The sequence below is a fragment of the Oncorhynchus masou genome, chromosome 26 (assembly GCF_036934945.1).
Source record: "Oncorhynchus masou masou isolate Uvic2021 chromosome 26, UVic_Omas_1.1, whole genome shotgun sequence".
NCBI classification, from domain to species: Eukaryota; Metazoa; Chordata; class Actinopteri; order Salmoniformes; family Salmonidae; genus Oncorhynchus; species Oncorhynchus masou.
Window position 1 is genome coordinate 17,933,543 of NC_088237.1, and position 15,611 is coordinate 17,949,153.

A 15,611-nucleotide genomic window follows, 5' to 3' on the forward strand; every position below is an offset into this window, starting at 1 on the left:
GGGAGGGCATGGCCGGTAGGGATATCCTTGTCTCACCGCGCACCAGCGACTCTAGTGGCGGGCCGGGCACAGTGCACGCTAACCAAGGTTGCCAGGTGCACGGTATTTCCTCCAACACATTGGTGCAGCTGGCTTCCAGGTTGGATGCGCGCTGTGTTAAGAAGCAGTGTGGCTTGGTTGGGTTGTGTATCGGAGGACGCATGACTTTCAACCTTCGTCTCTCCCGAGCCTGTACGGGAGTTGTAGCGATGAGACAAGATAGTAGCTACTAAAAACAATTGGATACCACGAAATTGGGGAGAAAAAGTTTTTTTTTTTGATGTCTCTGTTTTCAACTGTCTGTCGTGTGATACATTTGTGCTTCAACATGCATCTGGATTGACGTGTGCCATTTGTTGTGAATTTGCTCTAATTTGGTTTGAAGTATAGAACCACCAATGTAAGGATGGCTTATACATTTGAGTTCTGCTGGACATAGAGCACTAACAGCTCTTCTACTGTCTCTCTCTCTTTCCCCCTCATCCTTACCTACCATGTCCCGCTACTCAATCTGCTTACTTTTCTCCTTCCATCAATTATCAACTCTTCTCGTTTCTTTACCCCACATCTACCTCTTCCTTCTCTTCCTCTGCCCGCCCTCTCTCTTCTTGTCCCCAATCTCTTCCCCCTTTCCTCTTCTTTCCTTCACTCCTCCCTCTCTCCGTGCTGCAGCCCAAGCTTCTGAGGCCCATTCTTCTGGCGGGGGAGGAGCTGGTGATGGACGGCATGCGGGTGCACCTGATCTCAGACGGCCGGGAGGAGGCCACGGGGGCCTTGGGGGGTCCAGCCCTCCTCCCTGCCGAGGGGGCCATCTTCCTCACCACCTATCGCCTCATCTTCAAGGGCACGCCTAACGACCCGCTGGGTAGGAGGGTGTTGAAAACACAAACATGCACACACATGTTAGCAGTAATACACACACACACTTTCTCTCTAACCCTGAGTATTGTTGCTGTGCAGTGGGTGAGCAGGTGGTGACTCGGTCTTTCCCCATCGCCTCCCTGACTAAGGAGAAGAGGATCTCTGTCAGTCTGTCCATGGACCAGTTCATACAGGAGGGTCTGCAGCTACGCTCCTGCACTTTCCAGGTACACCTCTACCCTCCGTCCTGCCACCCTAGTATCCATCACCCTACTGCCTAAACACTAGGCTCCTAGGCCTTCTCAACCCTGCTACCCCCCCACACACACTCTCATTCTGCACCGTAACGCTCTCTACTTAAAATTTGACAGAACACTCATTAATTTGTGTTTTTCTGACACTCCTCCTAATATCGCCCTCCTCCTCCTGTAGCTGCTGAAGATAGCGTTTGATGAGGAGGTGGCGTCGGACCTGGCCGAGGTGTTCCGGAAGCACATGCACAAGCTCCGCTACCCACAGCACGTCCAGGGAACCTTCGCCTTCACCGTGGGCCAGAGTGGCAAGACGTTGGTCGAACACAAGACCAAGGACAAGAACCAGTCAATAAAGTAAGACGAGACCAATAGAACACACACACACACACACACGTCAACCACAAGAACCCAAAACAACACTAAAAGGAAACAGGCAGAGCATACACACGCCAAACACATTTCAACACACATCAGCGTTGTATAAAACGTCAGTACCGTTCCAGTTTTATTGTCAGTCAGCAGATTATTAGTAATGAGAGAGTGTAAATCTGTAAAATGTTTCACACCTCACATCCTCCAGGTCAAGTACAGAACATCCAAATAAAAAGCGCTTACTCACTAAAGGATGTGGGTCACAAATGACACCCCTGCACTGTAATGTGAGCTGAATATCAGGCCTTCCCCAAGCAGCAGCCTCTGGCGATATAGTAGTCCACATTATTGCCCTACATTTCATAGCCGTCCTGACAGTTTAGAATATATCCAAAATGTGGGCGTTTTTATCTGACGGTCTCTGATTTAAAGTCAGTGTTTGGTGTGATGTGTTAATTAAACCAGATTCATAGACCTTCTGCTTGCGAGTGTAAGTGCTTCAGTGAGTGTGAACCCTTGTTCTTGTGCAACCACAAAGGGTCCATATAGCATGCAGACTGTTTAGTTATGCTGGCTGCACACGGACTTATTCCAGGCAGGGTCAGTAGAGAGGAATGCAGCTTCACATCCTACACTCTATTCTGTCCACTTCTACTGCCAGTAGACCCCCAGAATTCCCTTTTGCTTTATCATCCCCCCCCTCTCTCTCTCTCTCCCCCGTCACTCATTTTTTCCCCTTCTCATCTGGGGTATGAAAAGAGCTGGCTTCTATCTTGAGTAATGCAGCAGTGGAAACATTGACGGCTTCTCTGTGTTTGTCCCTGGTGTTTCCATCTCCTCCCGAGTCGTCACGCCTCGAAAAGACTCCCTTCATTCACTGATATTAACCTCACGACAATGCGGGCCCAACCCCCCTGCAGCAGTGAGCAGGCTCAAATAGCACTCTTTTAATGCATTCATTAGCTTTAATTCTGCATACAGACTGCCGTCGAGTCTGCATTAGGGTTGTGCCTTGTATTTAATGGACTGGTTAATTAAACTTCTAAGTACCTTGTCAGTGCATTTGTAACTTTTACATTTCTAACCAGGGTTGTATTCACTTGACATGAAATGGAAGCAAACAGGCCAAAACAGGGAGGTGCGATCTAAACTTGTTCAACAAGAAACTCTTGTTTTCATTTTCTGTTGCAAAGTGTTTTGCTATGGTGTGCCCAAATGAATGTGACCCAGAAAGTAGAAGTCATAAAGTTTAGTTTAACTGAAGTTAACTGTTTTGAACTCTTATACATCTTTCTCTTCCCTCTCTACTCATCCTCTTTTCTCCCTCCACCCTTCCAAAGAACACTTTCCAAAAACTTGGTGAAGAGCGCCAAGAGGACGATCGGTCGACAGTATGTGACCCGGAAGAAGTACTCACCTCCCACCTGGGAGAACAGGAGCAGCCTGCAGTCAGAGCTGGACGAGGATGAGCTCTCCGGTAGGACATGGTGTTGTAGCAACGTCAAGGTTTAGGGCGGAATTTTGACTTAAGATCCACACACTCCCATTGACATAAATACATGTTTTATGTAAAAGTCTTGAGTTGCTGTTTAACTTTCAGCAATTAAAATGTTGAATGTTCTCTACAGTGTTTGACCTGATGTAGTAGACCAGTGTACACTGTATCTGACTGTCTGTGTGTCTGCTACAGTCTCAGAGGAGTTGGACCAGGGCTCCCTCACCCTGTCTTCCACCATCCGCTCCTCGGACAGACAGACCATGAGCAACGTGGTGGAGCGTGCCTGTTGCCGCGACTACCAGCGGCTAGGACTGGGCACGCTCAGTAACAGCCTGACGCGCTCCAAGAACGAGCCCTTCCGCATCTCCACCGTCAACCGCATGTACACCGTCTGCAGGAGGTAAGTTCACGGTCCAACCGCAGATAGAACGTGTTTTTACGACGGGTTCACCGTCAAATCTCATGTGTGACTCCCAAAATACACATCCCTTCCATACTCTTCGTTTATAGGGAATCTCAATTGCATGTGGTAGGTTTATGGTCAAACTGTATATGGACCATGTTTCAAGTAACTTCCTGAGTTTAGTCTCCAAGTTTTGGATTCTGGTTGAATGTACACGTTTGATCTTAACATTTATATAGATCAACATTGTTGTTTTATTTTGATGCAACTTGATATGCAGAGTGGGCCTATGAGCAAACTATATTTAAACACATGACATTATCTTGTGGTCATGACATTCTGAGGTGACATGAACAGAATGTCATCTCAATCCTGACTCCCTCTGCTCTCTCTGTATGTGTGTGTTACCAGTTACCCCGGCCTGTTGATCGTGCCCCAGAGCATCCCAGACTCCACCATCCAGCGCATCTCCCGCTGTTACAGACAGAACCGTTTCCCTGTGGTGTGCTGGAGGAACTCTCGTACCAAGGCTGTGCTGCTGCGCTCTGCAGGCCTCCATGCTAAGGGAGTGGTGGGCTTCTTCAAGTCCCCCAATGCCACCAGCGCCGGTACGACACACTCTAAAAATGAGTTAGATGGTGTCTTTTAAGGGAATGACTGGGGATGTTGGGCTTAGTTTAGGAATAATAAAACACGCCAAACCACTCAAAAGTCGGAAGTTTACATACATTTAGGTTGGAGTTAATTAAACTTGTTTTTCAACCACTCCACAAATTTCTTGGTAACAAACTATAGTTTTGGCAAGTCTGTTAGGAAATGTACTTTATACATGACACAAGTTATTATTTTTAAATTATTTAAAAAAAATTGTTTCCAGATATTTAACTTATAATTCACTGTATCACAATTCCAGTGGGTCAGCAGTTTACATACACCAAGTTGACTGTGCCTTTTAACAGCTTGGAAAATTCCAGAACATGATTTCATGGCTTTTGAAGCTTCTGATAGGCTAATTGACATCATTTGAGTCAATTGGAGGTGTACCTGTGGATGTATTTCAAATTCGGTGCCTCTTTGCTTGACGACATGGGAAAATCAAAAGAAATCAGCCAAGACCCCAGAAAAAGAATTGTAGACCTCCACAAGTCTGGTTCATCCTTGGGAGCAATTTCTAAATGCCTGAAGGTACCACGTTCATCTGTACAAACAATAGTATGCAAGTATAAACACCATGGGACCATACAGCCATCATACCGCTCAGGAAGGAGATGCGTTCTGTCTCCTAGAGATGAACGTACTTTGGTGCGAAAAGTGAAAATCAATCACAGAACAGCAGCAATGGACCTTGTGAAGATACTGGAGGAAACAGGTATATATCCACAGTAATACGCTATATTGACGTGACCTGAAAGGCCGCTCGGCAAGGAAGAAGCCACTGCTCCAAAACCACCATAAAAAAGCCAGATTACGGTATGTAACTGCACATGGGGACAAAGATTGTACTTTTTGGAGAAATGTCTTTGGTCTGATGAAACAAAAATAGAACTGTTTGGCCATAATGATCATCGTTATTTTTGGAGGAAAAAGGGGGAGGCTTGCAAACCGAAGAACACCATCCCAACCGTGAAGCACAGGGTTGGCAGTTGTTGGGGTGCTTTGTTGCAGGAGGGACTGGTGCACTTCACAAAATAGATGGCATCATGTGGAAGGAAACTTATGTGGATATATTGAAGCAACATCTCAAGACATCAGTCAGGAAGTTAAAGCTTGGTCGCAAATGGATCTTCCAAATGGACAATGACCCCAAGCATACTTCCAAAGTTGTGGCAAAATGGCTTAAGGACCTTGAAGTCAAGGTATTGGAGTGGCCATCACAAAGCCCTGACCTCAATCCTAATAGAAAATTTGTGGGCAGAACTGAAAAAGCGTGTGCGAGCAAGGAGGCTTACAAACCTTACTAGCTGAAATAAGTCATTCTCTCTACTATTATTCTGACATTTCACATTCTTAAAATAATGTGGTGATCCTAACTGACCTAAGACAGGGACTTTTTACATGGATTAAATGTCAGGAATTGTGAAACTGAGTTTACATTTATTTGGCTAAGGTGTATGTAAACCTCTGACCTCAACTGTATATCAATATAGCAATTTAATGTGGTAGTAGAAGTCTCAACTCATCAGAAACAATGAGAAAATAGACAAACACTTTAGATGCATTGAAATGCACAGCTCATGTCCCTTATAGCTTGAGCAGCATTTTTTAGTCTTCAGCATTTTATACCCAGCATGCAAAGCTGCATAAACCAGTGGTGATGGACAGTTGTGACCCATCCCCAGGCCCCTCCCAGGCCGACTCAACCAGCCTGGAGCAAGAGAAGTACATGCAGGCGATCATCAGCTCCATGCCTTCCTACTGTGAGCCCAGTGGCAGGAACACACTCGGCGGCTTCACCTCCACTCACATGAGCACCTCAGGTAGGACACACACGTACACATCAAGGTTCCCGTTAGCCAGTAATAGCCGGCTTTTGTCCCCAAAAAATGTACGAGAAGACGATAAATTGGCACCAGACATAATCCGTTTTCAAAATAATGCTATTTAGCCTATTCGTTGCTGGAAATACCAGTCAATGGAAATGCATTTGACCGGTCATGCTTATCGGTCTATAGGTTAATTTGCATAATTTCATGCAATTAAATTAGCATATGTTTATTTATCACATGCGCATACAGATACAGAGCTTCTTCTTTTTTTTTTTTGGAATGTGTTAAACAGCGCCAGAGCTTTTATAAGCCCAATCATCGCACAGAATTTTAAATGCAATTACGTGTTAACTGTTTTGATAGCCAGCATTAAAGTGCTACTATTTTTATTTCAAGTGCTTAGGCAACTGAAGGCATGATTCAGAAGGTCACACACCACTTTAGACTGTGAGCTGGAGATGGTATGCATTCTGAAAACATATACTTAATTGAGTGAAACTTTAATGTTTAACTTCATATTATGAGGCATGTCTTACCTTGCTTCAATGGAGCTGAGCCAAAATCTGTTCCTGTAAACGTGGAGGCATTTCTTTTATAAAGACTTCCCAATACCAGTGAAACAATTAGCCTAATTTTCTATTGTTTTTCAAATCAACTTTCTTTCATTGTCCAGTAGCCAAAAACACAATCCCAATCATATTAGCAACCCATGCTAGTCGTTGCATCTTTAGATCTCCCATCTTTCTACGTTTCTAATGGATATTTTTGTGTTTTCCCGCTAATTGCATTATGTAACTAACATTAGCGTGTAGCCTATAACTGCCTTGTGCGCATTGCTGCGCTTATAATGTGAATAATCGTTTATCAACATTTTAAGCTAAACATTCTGATCTGTGCATGAGCCTCACTGCTTTTAATTTTGATATACTGGTTGGATGAATTTGGGATCTATCGTCCCACAATTGTCCCAGTCTGTTTGGAATAGGCCATTTCTTTCTTGCACAGAACGACAAGCTGACAAATAGAATAGGTAAAATGTTCTACAATGGCGAACAGTAGATTGACATAGGCTAGTGATTTTCTCAATCCTTATTAGTCTTGTTAGCTCAGGTGAATGTGGACTGTTATTCTAACATCAAGTGCACTTTGGATTTTCGGAAGGACACGAGCTGTTGCGTCCTCGAGTTGCTTGTTCTGTTAAGTGCCTTATCATAATCAAAATTCTATAGGTCTGGTACATTTCTCAAATGTTCGTTGAATTATGCTGTCGATCAAATGTCCAGCGCCAAATTTTCCTAACGGAAACCCTGATACACATACACTCTCTCAGAGGCCAGAGTTTGTGACTCTCAGTTTGTGTCTATCTCCAGACTCGTCAGATAAGCTGAGGCAGCCTAAGATCGGCGCTCTGATGAAACAGGTGATGGGAGGCAAGGAGGACGTACCTGGAACCTTCAGCCGCGGAGGTGAGATTGTGGTTTTACTGTGTTTGTATGTGGTTGTGTTACTTGCGTCAATTAGTTCATTGAAACCTCCTTTGCAAGGAATGTCTTATTTCTAGGTTTGGTTTGGGATTGTATTGTGGCTTGCCCTACAATTACATGCCAAGGAACAGTCACTGGAACGAATTGACATGCGAGTGTGTTTTAACCCAAAGAGGAATGGTGGTTATGTTACCTGAATAATAACCCCTCTCCATAGCTTATCCATATTTGGGCATGTGTGTATGTATAGCTGTGTGAAACCATCTCTCCCTATGGTCTATGGTCTATGGTGTTGGTTAACGGGCATCATCTCTGTGTCATTTGACCTCAGCTCTGGGTCAAAGGGCGAGGGTCATCTCCCTCTCTCAGCCCAGAGTTTCAGGCAAGGCCAGAAACCCCCCTGGAGGTACAGTATGCACCGACCCCTAGCTCCCCAATCTAACCAATCAGGCCTCTTAACAGTGACGTCAGTCAGTCTGTCTGCGTTGGCTGGTGCCCCCGCCTGTCGGTCCCTCTTTCCCTGTGATGTCCTTGTGTGTGTCTCTCGCTCTCTCAGGACTAACCTTTTGTTGTCCAATCTCTTTGTTGGCGAGATTCTCTTCTTCTTTCTAGGCATCTGTGTGCATGCTTTTCTAGTGGGCCGTCGACTACACACACTGCTGCAGATCGTCCTGTTTGTTCATGTTTCTGTTCTGTGTTTGATTACTACTGTGTGCTGTGAGTGGTCTGATGACTCGTGTTTTTCCAGTGTTGTTAGGTTTGGAGCATCATTTTCACAAATAGCCTATTTAGCTAAATAGATCAATCTTACTATAGTTCAATTATTTATATTTTATCAGCATGGCTTTCAGTTAGTCTAGTGGTATAAAGTACAATGGCTGTATGTGTCACTGCATAAATGGCTTGTGTGTGTTGATAATGTCAAACTTGGAGGGAGGATTGGAGAATGCACACTGTATGTATGTGATAACCCCCTCAAAAACCTCTGCCTGTATGTATGTGATAACCCCCTCAAAAACCTCTGCCTGTATGTGTGTGATAACCCCCTCTAAAACCTCTGCCTGTATGTGTGTGATAACCCCCTCTAAAACCTCTACCTGTATGTGTCTGATAACCCCCTCTAAAAACTCTACCTGTATGTGTGTGTGTGATGACCCCCTCTAAAACCTCTACCTGTATGTGTCTGATGACCCCCTCTAAAACCTCTACCTGTATGTGTGTGTGTGTGTGATGACCCCCTCTAAAAACTCTACCTGTGTGTGTGTGTGATGACCCCCTCTAAAAACTCTACCTGTGTGTGTGTGTGTGTGTGTGTGTGTGATGACCCCCTCTAAAAACTCTACCTGTATGTGTGTGTGTGTGATGACCCCCTCTAAAAACTCTACCTGTATGTGTGTGCTCCAGGGAAGTGGGGCAGTATCCGGGGTAGTGGGCGTCTGAGTGCCTACAACCCAGAAGTGGGGAACAGGCTGTCCAGTAAGGAGTCTCCCCAGCCCAACGGGGGCCCCAGCGAGGCCCTGTTCCTCAGGCAGCAGCGGGCCTACCTCTACATCATCGGAGACAAGACACAGCTCAAGGTAACTGCCAAAACACAATACTACACTGGACTGTCTACTGATTTGAATATTGATAAAGACTCAATCTCGCAAGTCTTTGGAGATGTTGGTGTCATTGAACCTTGACCCCTGTTTGTCCCATATCATCAGGGTGGTAAGCAGGACTCGTTCCAGCAGTGGGAGGTGGTGCCCATCGAGGTGTGTGACGTGCGTCAGGTGAAGAACAGCTTTAAGAAGCTGATCAAGGCCTGTGTTCCCAGCTCAGCCACCTCTGAACCCAGCATGACCTTTCACCGCTGTCTGGAGGAGTCCGAATGGATGTGCCTGGTAATGCTCTCATTCATAGAGTGTGTGTGTGTTAGCATGTGCAACTGTAAAAGTGTATGTATTGTGCAAGAGGGAGACCTATGAATGCATTTTGTTTTTGTATGTTTATCCTGACTGCACAAGTTAATGTGTGTATGATTTAAGTGGTTTTGTCATGACATTTGTGTGTCCAGCTCCACAGAGTTCTGCAGGTGTCTGTCCTGGTGGTAGAGTTGTTAGACACGGGCTCGTCAGTCATGGTCAGCCTGGAGGATGGCTGGGACGTCACTACTCAGGTACAACACACGTACTCCCTAAACGTACTGCTTACACACACCTCTCATAGCTAATGTAGGTCTCTGCCTGTGCTAACGGTCTGTCTCGTCACTCCTCTGATTAGGTAACTTATAAATTACAGTCATCATGTCTGACTATCGCACCGATTCTGTCTCCAGGTGGTGTCTCTGGTCCAGCTTCTGTCAGACCCGTACTACCGGACCTTCGATGGCTTCCGCCTGCTGGTGGAGAAGGAGTGGCTGTCGTTTGGCCACAGGTTCAGTCATCGCGGCGCCCAGACCCTGGCCAGCCAGAGCAGCGGCTTCACTCCTGTATTCCTGCAGTTTCTCGACTGCGTGCACCAGGTATGTACGTGTGAGGGTGGGTTTTATGAGTGCAGGTGTGACAGTTAAGTGTGTGTGTGTTTGTCTAACCGTGTCAATGGGTGTTTACATGTCAGCTACTTTACCCAGATAATCTGGATTCTGCTATTTATCTGTATAGGCATGTCTGAGTAAACGTGCGTGTGTTTACCTGAGTGTGACAGTGCATTTCTTTCTTTTTTCCCCCCGGCCAGTGACGTGGACTCGCATGTATGATGCGTTTCTGGCAGAGGGTTTCAATGGTCCTGTCTGTATTTATGATCCCAGGTTCACACTGGCTTGCTCTATTTAACCCCCTGTTACTGTCAGTAGTGTTATTATTACACATACAGGGACATACATTGTGTACAAACATTAGGAACACCTTCCTAATATTGAGTTGCTTGCCCTTTTGCCCTCAGAACAGCCTCAATTTAACAGGTGACACCAATAAGGGATCTTAGCTTTCACCTGGATTCACCTGGTCATTCATGGACAGAGCAGGTGTTCTTAATATTTTGTACACTCAGTGTATCTGGGTCGTTCCCATAATGAGTGCTTTTTGCGTCCCTTTGATGTTTTATGTAGAAATTGTACACAAATATTGAATTTTCAAATCATATTATATTAAATGAAGTGCCCTTGAATATAGACCGAATGGAAAACTGAATACATTGTGTCCTCTGACTTGTAGGAAGATTTTTAACCCACTCAATCCCAACAACAACACTAGTTATTTTGTTGCTTTGATAGTCATTTCTGAAGATGATTAATTATTTAATGTGATTAATTTTAAGGAAAAAGAAGGGGGAAAAAGCCCCGTTCCTCATTTTAAGGTCAACCCTGTCATGTGAACTCTCGTTTTAATATGGGGGAAACTATTCATGTATCTTTTTTTTCATTCAAAAGAACCATATAATAATCAAATCGTTCCCTTACCTTTGATCTACATCAAAAGCACTCCAGGAATCCCAGGTCCACAATAAATGTTTGTTTTGTTCGAAAATGTATGTTATTTATGTCCAAATACCTTTTGTTAGAGCGTTTGGTATACATATCCAAACGCAAATTCTGGTTAGCGTTATATCGGACAAAAACTTCAAAAAGTGATATTACCAGTCAAAGAAACATTTCAAACTAAGTACAGAATTAATCATTAGGATGTTTTTAACATATAGCTTCAATAAAGTTCCAACTGGAGTATTCTTTCTTCTCTTCGTGAACAATGGAACGCAAGTGACTACCATGAGGAAAAAGTGGGATCACAAAATGGCTGCTTGATGGACAGCTGATATATTCTGCTCTCATTCACTCCCACAACAACATAGAAGCCTCATTATAATTTCTATTGATGGTTGTTCGTGAACAATGGAACGCAAGTGACTACCATGAGGAAAAAGTGGGATCACAAAATGGCTGCTTGGTGGACAGCTGATATCTTCTGCTCTCATTCATCATTATAATTTCTATTGATGGTTGACATCTAGGGGAACCCCTAGGTAGTGCAACATCATTCATATCTCAAGGGAATTTCATTTGGGGACTCTGAATACATACAAGCTCAGATTTCTGACTTCCTGTTTTGATTTCAACTAAGGATTTTGCCTGCCAATATTAGTTCTATTATACTCACAGACATCATTCAAACAGTTTTAGAAACTTCAGAGTGGTTTCTATCCAATACTAATAATAATAATATGCAACTATGACTGAGGAGCAGGCTGTTTGATATGGGCACCTTTTCATCCAAGCTACTCAATACTGCCCCTGCAGCCATAAAAAGTTAAGGAACACGGTTAGCCGGGTTTCAGAGGAAGCATGACTCCACCTTCGCCTCTCCTGAGCCTATTGGGGAGTTGCAGTGATGAGACGAGATCAAATTTTGGGAGAAAGAGGGGGGCAAAAAATATTACTTGATTTGAGTCCACCTGTGGTAAATTCAATTGATTGGACATGATTTGGAAAGGCATACCTGTCTATATAAGGTCCCACAGTTAACAGTGCATGTCAGAGCAAAAACCAAGCCATGAGTTCGAAAGAATTGTCTGTGGAGTTCTGAGACAGGATTGTGTCGAGGCACAGATCTGGGGTACCAAAAAATGTCTGCAGCATTGAAGGACCCCAAGAACACAGTGGCCTCCGTCAAGAAGTTTGGAAGAAGTTTGAGCTTGCCGCCCGGAGAGCTTGGAGCTTAGAGCTTGCCGCCCGGCCAAACTGAGCAATCGGGAGAGAAGGGCCTTGGTCAGGGAGGTGACCAAGAACCCAATAGTCACTCTGACAGTGCGCCAGAATTCCTCAGATGGAAGAATCTTCCAGAAGGACAACCATTTCTGCAGCACTCCACCAAGCAGGCCTTTATGGTAGAGTGGCCAGATGGAAGCCACTCCTCAGTAAAAGGCACATGACAGCCATCTTGGAATTTGCCAAAAGGCACCTAAAGACTCTCAGACCATGAGAAACAAGATTCTCTGGTCTGATGAAACTAAGATGGAACTCTTTTTGGAGGAAACATGGCACCATCCCTACGGTGAAGCATGGTGGTGGCAGATGGTTTTTAGTGGCAGGGACTGTGAGACGAGTCAGGATAGAGGGAAAGATGAACGGAGCATAGTACAGAGATCCTTGACGAAAGCCTGCTCTAGAGCGCTCAGGACCTCAGACTGGGGTGAAGGTTCACCTTCCAACAGGACAACAACCCAAAGCTCACAGCCAAGACACGCAGGAGTGGCTTTGGGACAAGTTTCTGAATGTCTTTGAGTCGCCCAGACTTGAACCCGATCGAACATCTCTGGAGAGACCTGAAAATAGATGTGCAGCGACGCTCTCCATCCAACCTGACAGAGCTTGAGAGGATCAGCAGTGAAGAATGGGAGAAACTTCCCAAATACAGCCGTGCCAAGCTTGTAGCATCATAGCCAAGAAGACTTGAGGCTGTAATCGCTGCCAAAGGTGCTTCAATGAAGTAAAGGGTCTGAATACTTGTTTAATGTGGTATTTCAGTTTAAAATGTGTAATAAAAATGTCTAAACAGTTTTTACTTCATCATTGTGGGCTATAGTGGGTAGGTTGAGAAAAAACAATTTAATACATTTTAGAATAAGGCTGTAACGTAACATCTGGAAAAAGTTAAGGGGTATGAATACTTTCCAAATGTACTGTATGTATCCTATCGGAGTTCTTCGTGGAAGAGTTTTGAGATCTGCCACACCCCATTTGAATCAGCTTTTGTTTTTTCGTAGGAGAAAAGCATATACACTATGCTACACTATACATATGCAATATGCTACTTTTATCTATAAAATGTCTTGCACAACTAGCTACATTTTGTTTTATCATGTCATTTATCACATTCGCCTGTTGACGCGGGAGAGGAGAGTCTAAGCTCGTTTTCCTTCTCCTCGCCGCCTCTCCTCGATTACCTTTGAACTTTTTCTAAAGGAGGTGAAAGAGGACACAGGAGTTGAGCAAATCCAGTTGAGAAAAGACCCGTGAATGTTTGACGATCCGGAAGCAGTAAACAGAGGAAGGGCAACTGACGTATTACCTTAAATCCTGTCCCCCCTGCAGATCCACCTGCAGTTCCCCATGGAGTTTGAGTTTAGTCAGTACTACCTGAAGTTCCTGGCCTACCACTACGTGTCCAACCGCTTCAGAACCTTCCTGCTCGACTCGGACTACGAACGTATTGAGCTTGGTGAGCCTTTTCTTTGTTCTACAGATAAGGGCTCGTTTTCCCCTTATCAGATGGCCTTTCTCTAGATTTAGATTACATGGTTAGGAGAAACTGAATTCTTATAAGTAGGTTATTTTGGTACACTTTTGGGTGTTTAAGTGTAACTTGTATGCCAGTTGAGTGTGTTCAATGAGTTGATGAACCTTCCGTTTGTGTTAAGGGGTTCTGTACGAGGAGAAGGGGGAGAGGAAGAACCCGCAGGTGTGTAAGTCAGTGTGGGATTACATAGACCGGCTCAACAAGAAAACACCTATCTTCTTCAACTACATGTTCTCACCAGAGGATGAGGAGGTGAGTAAACCTGGAACTCTACTTGGTTGCGTTAGACTGCCCCCTGGTGGGGAAGTTTACTGAAAATTTAAGTGGTTTTGATCCATTTTCTAATCAAGTGGAGGTTTAGTTTTACGATCTTAGACTTAAGATGTACTGGACGATCTTGTAGTTATTACATGCACGTTTTGTGGTAACAAAAATAAATCCATGTGGTCATTTACTAGCTAAATCCCTCTGTGTTTTTACTATTTTCTTTTCCCCAGGTGTTGCGGCCGTACAGCTTCATCTCCAACCTGAAGGTGTGGGACTTCTACACAGAGGAGACGCTGTCTGAGGGCCCGTCTTACGACTGGGAGCTGGTGCAGAGGGGCCGGCAGGAGAGGCTGGCTGAGGAGGTACCTGACAAACCAGACACCACCACCCCCAAGTCCCAGCGACGCATCGTCTGGCCCTGCTACGACAGCCGCAGCAGAGTGGTACCCGACGCCATCACCAAACTGCTGCAGGTTAGTGGCGATTACTTACACATTACTTACCATCAGTATACTGCAGTATTCCCTGTATAACCCTAACTTGTTGTATAAATTCGTATACACAAATCTGACTGTCCTAGGACCTGCAGAGTCTGGAGGCAGAGTTGGGGATGCCACCAGAGAAATGGAAGGACACCTGGGACAAGATCAAGGCCAACCAACGGGCCGAGGCCAAGCTGGAGAACAGGGTGAGAAACACTTGACAACCAGAAGCTAACCTAGGGTTTCACTGGCTATTAGGATGCCATCCTTCTAACAAACTTACACTTAGACCTTTTGAAGATTATTTGAAAATAACTTCTTGTAGATTTATAGTATGTGTTCTACTGACCTCTTGTGGCAACTATTTATGTTTTATTGAATATATTAGCCCTCTGTGTTTTCTTGCTCGTCCTCTGTTCTCTCGCTCTTTCAGCCGTCTTTCAACAGCTCCTTGCTGATGTCATCCAATCTGAGTCACCAGCGGCGGTCTCAGGGGGTGTACCTTCCTGAGAGTGGCGTGGGCTCCTCCATTAACCTGGCCATGGACCGTGAGACCAGCACCACCTCCACCCCTGTGGCCGGGCGCCCCAGCACCAGCACCCTATACAGCCAGTTTCAGAGCACGGAGAGTGAGAACAGGTCTGTACCCCCACCCTTATCACTGCCCCAGCAACACATTACCCCTCAGTGTGTTACGAAAGTGGCTGACTGGGTTCCTCCTACCTTTGACTCCCAGGAGTTTTGAGGGCATCCTGTTTAAGAAAGGTGCCTTGCTGAAGCCATGGAAACCCCGCTGGTTTGTGCTGGACAAGACCAAACATCAGGTAAGAGGAGGGAGGTGGACTGATGGTGATGATGGACTGATGGTGATGATGGACTGATGGTGATGATGGACTGATGGTGATAATGATTTCTCTCTGTCTAGCTGAGATACTATGAGACCAGGCAGGACAAGGAGTGTAAGGGGGTGATTGAGCTGGCAGAGGTGGAGTCCGTCATTCCAGGCACGCCCACCATGGGAGCGCCCAAAAACATAGAGGAGAAAGCCTTCTTCGACGTGAGTTACCAGAGCCTCAGTGTGATGGTTTTTATGTGTGTATTGTGACATGTTATGATCAGGGAATGTGTTTGCAAAATGACTCAAATGTAAAAAGGTAATCTACACGGTAACATAAGAACGGTCAAACAGTCTT

General features: G+C 45.0%; 1 protein-coding gene across 11 annotated transcripts in view; it reads left to right on the top strand.

Annotated features, from left to right (window-relative positions):
• LOC135514923 (myotubularin-related protein 5-like) overlaps positions 1–15,611 on the top strand; it is an 80,015-nt gene that overhangs the window by 61,791 nt on the left and 2,613 nt on the right. For 10 of the 11 annotated variants that reach the window (XM_064938651.1, XM_064938653.1, XM_064938652.1 and 7 more), the window contains 20 exons: positions 712–904; positions 1,000–1,127; positions 1,333–1,508; positions 2,867–3,003; positions 3,217–3,424; positions 3,839–4,035; positions 5,767–5,904; positions 7,284–7,379; positions 7,729–7,803; positions 8,802–8,974; positions 9,104–9,280; positions 9,454–9,555; positions 9,715–9,900; positions 13,465–13,591; positions 13,791–13,921; positions 14,167–14,409; positions 14,517–14,624; positions 14,852–15,057; positions 15,155–15,242; positions 15,344–15,475. In XM_064938651.1, the coding sequence (XP_064794723.1) occupies positions 712–904; positions 1,000–1,127; positions 1,333–1,508; positions 2,867–3,003; positions 3,217–3,424; positions 3,839–4,035; positions 5,767–5,904; positions 7,284–7,379; positions 7,729–7,803; positions 8,802–8,974; positions 9,104–9,280; positions 9,454–9,555; positions 9,715–9,900; positions 13,465–13,591; positions 13,791–13,921; positions 14,167–14,409; positions 14,517–14,624; positions 14,852–15,057; positions 15,155–15,242; positions 15,344–15,475 (3,021 nt within the window). The remainder of the gene's footprint in view (positions 1–711; positions 905–999; positions 1,128–1,332; positions 1,509–2,866; positions 3,004–3,216; positions 3,425–3,838; positions 4,036–5,766; positions 5,905–7,283; positions 7,380–7,728; positions 7,804–8,801; positions 8,975–9,103; positions 9,281–9,453; positions 9,556–9,714; positions 9,901–13,464; positions 13,592–13,790; positions 13,922–14,166; positions 14,410–14,516; positions 14,625–14,851; positions 15,058–15,154; positions 15,243–15,343; positions 15,476–15,611) is intronic. The other variant, XM_064938658.1, reaches the window with a different exon arrangement.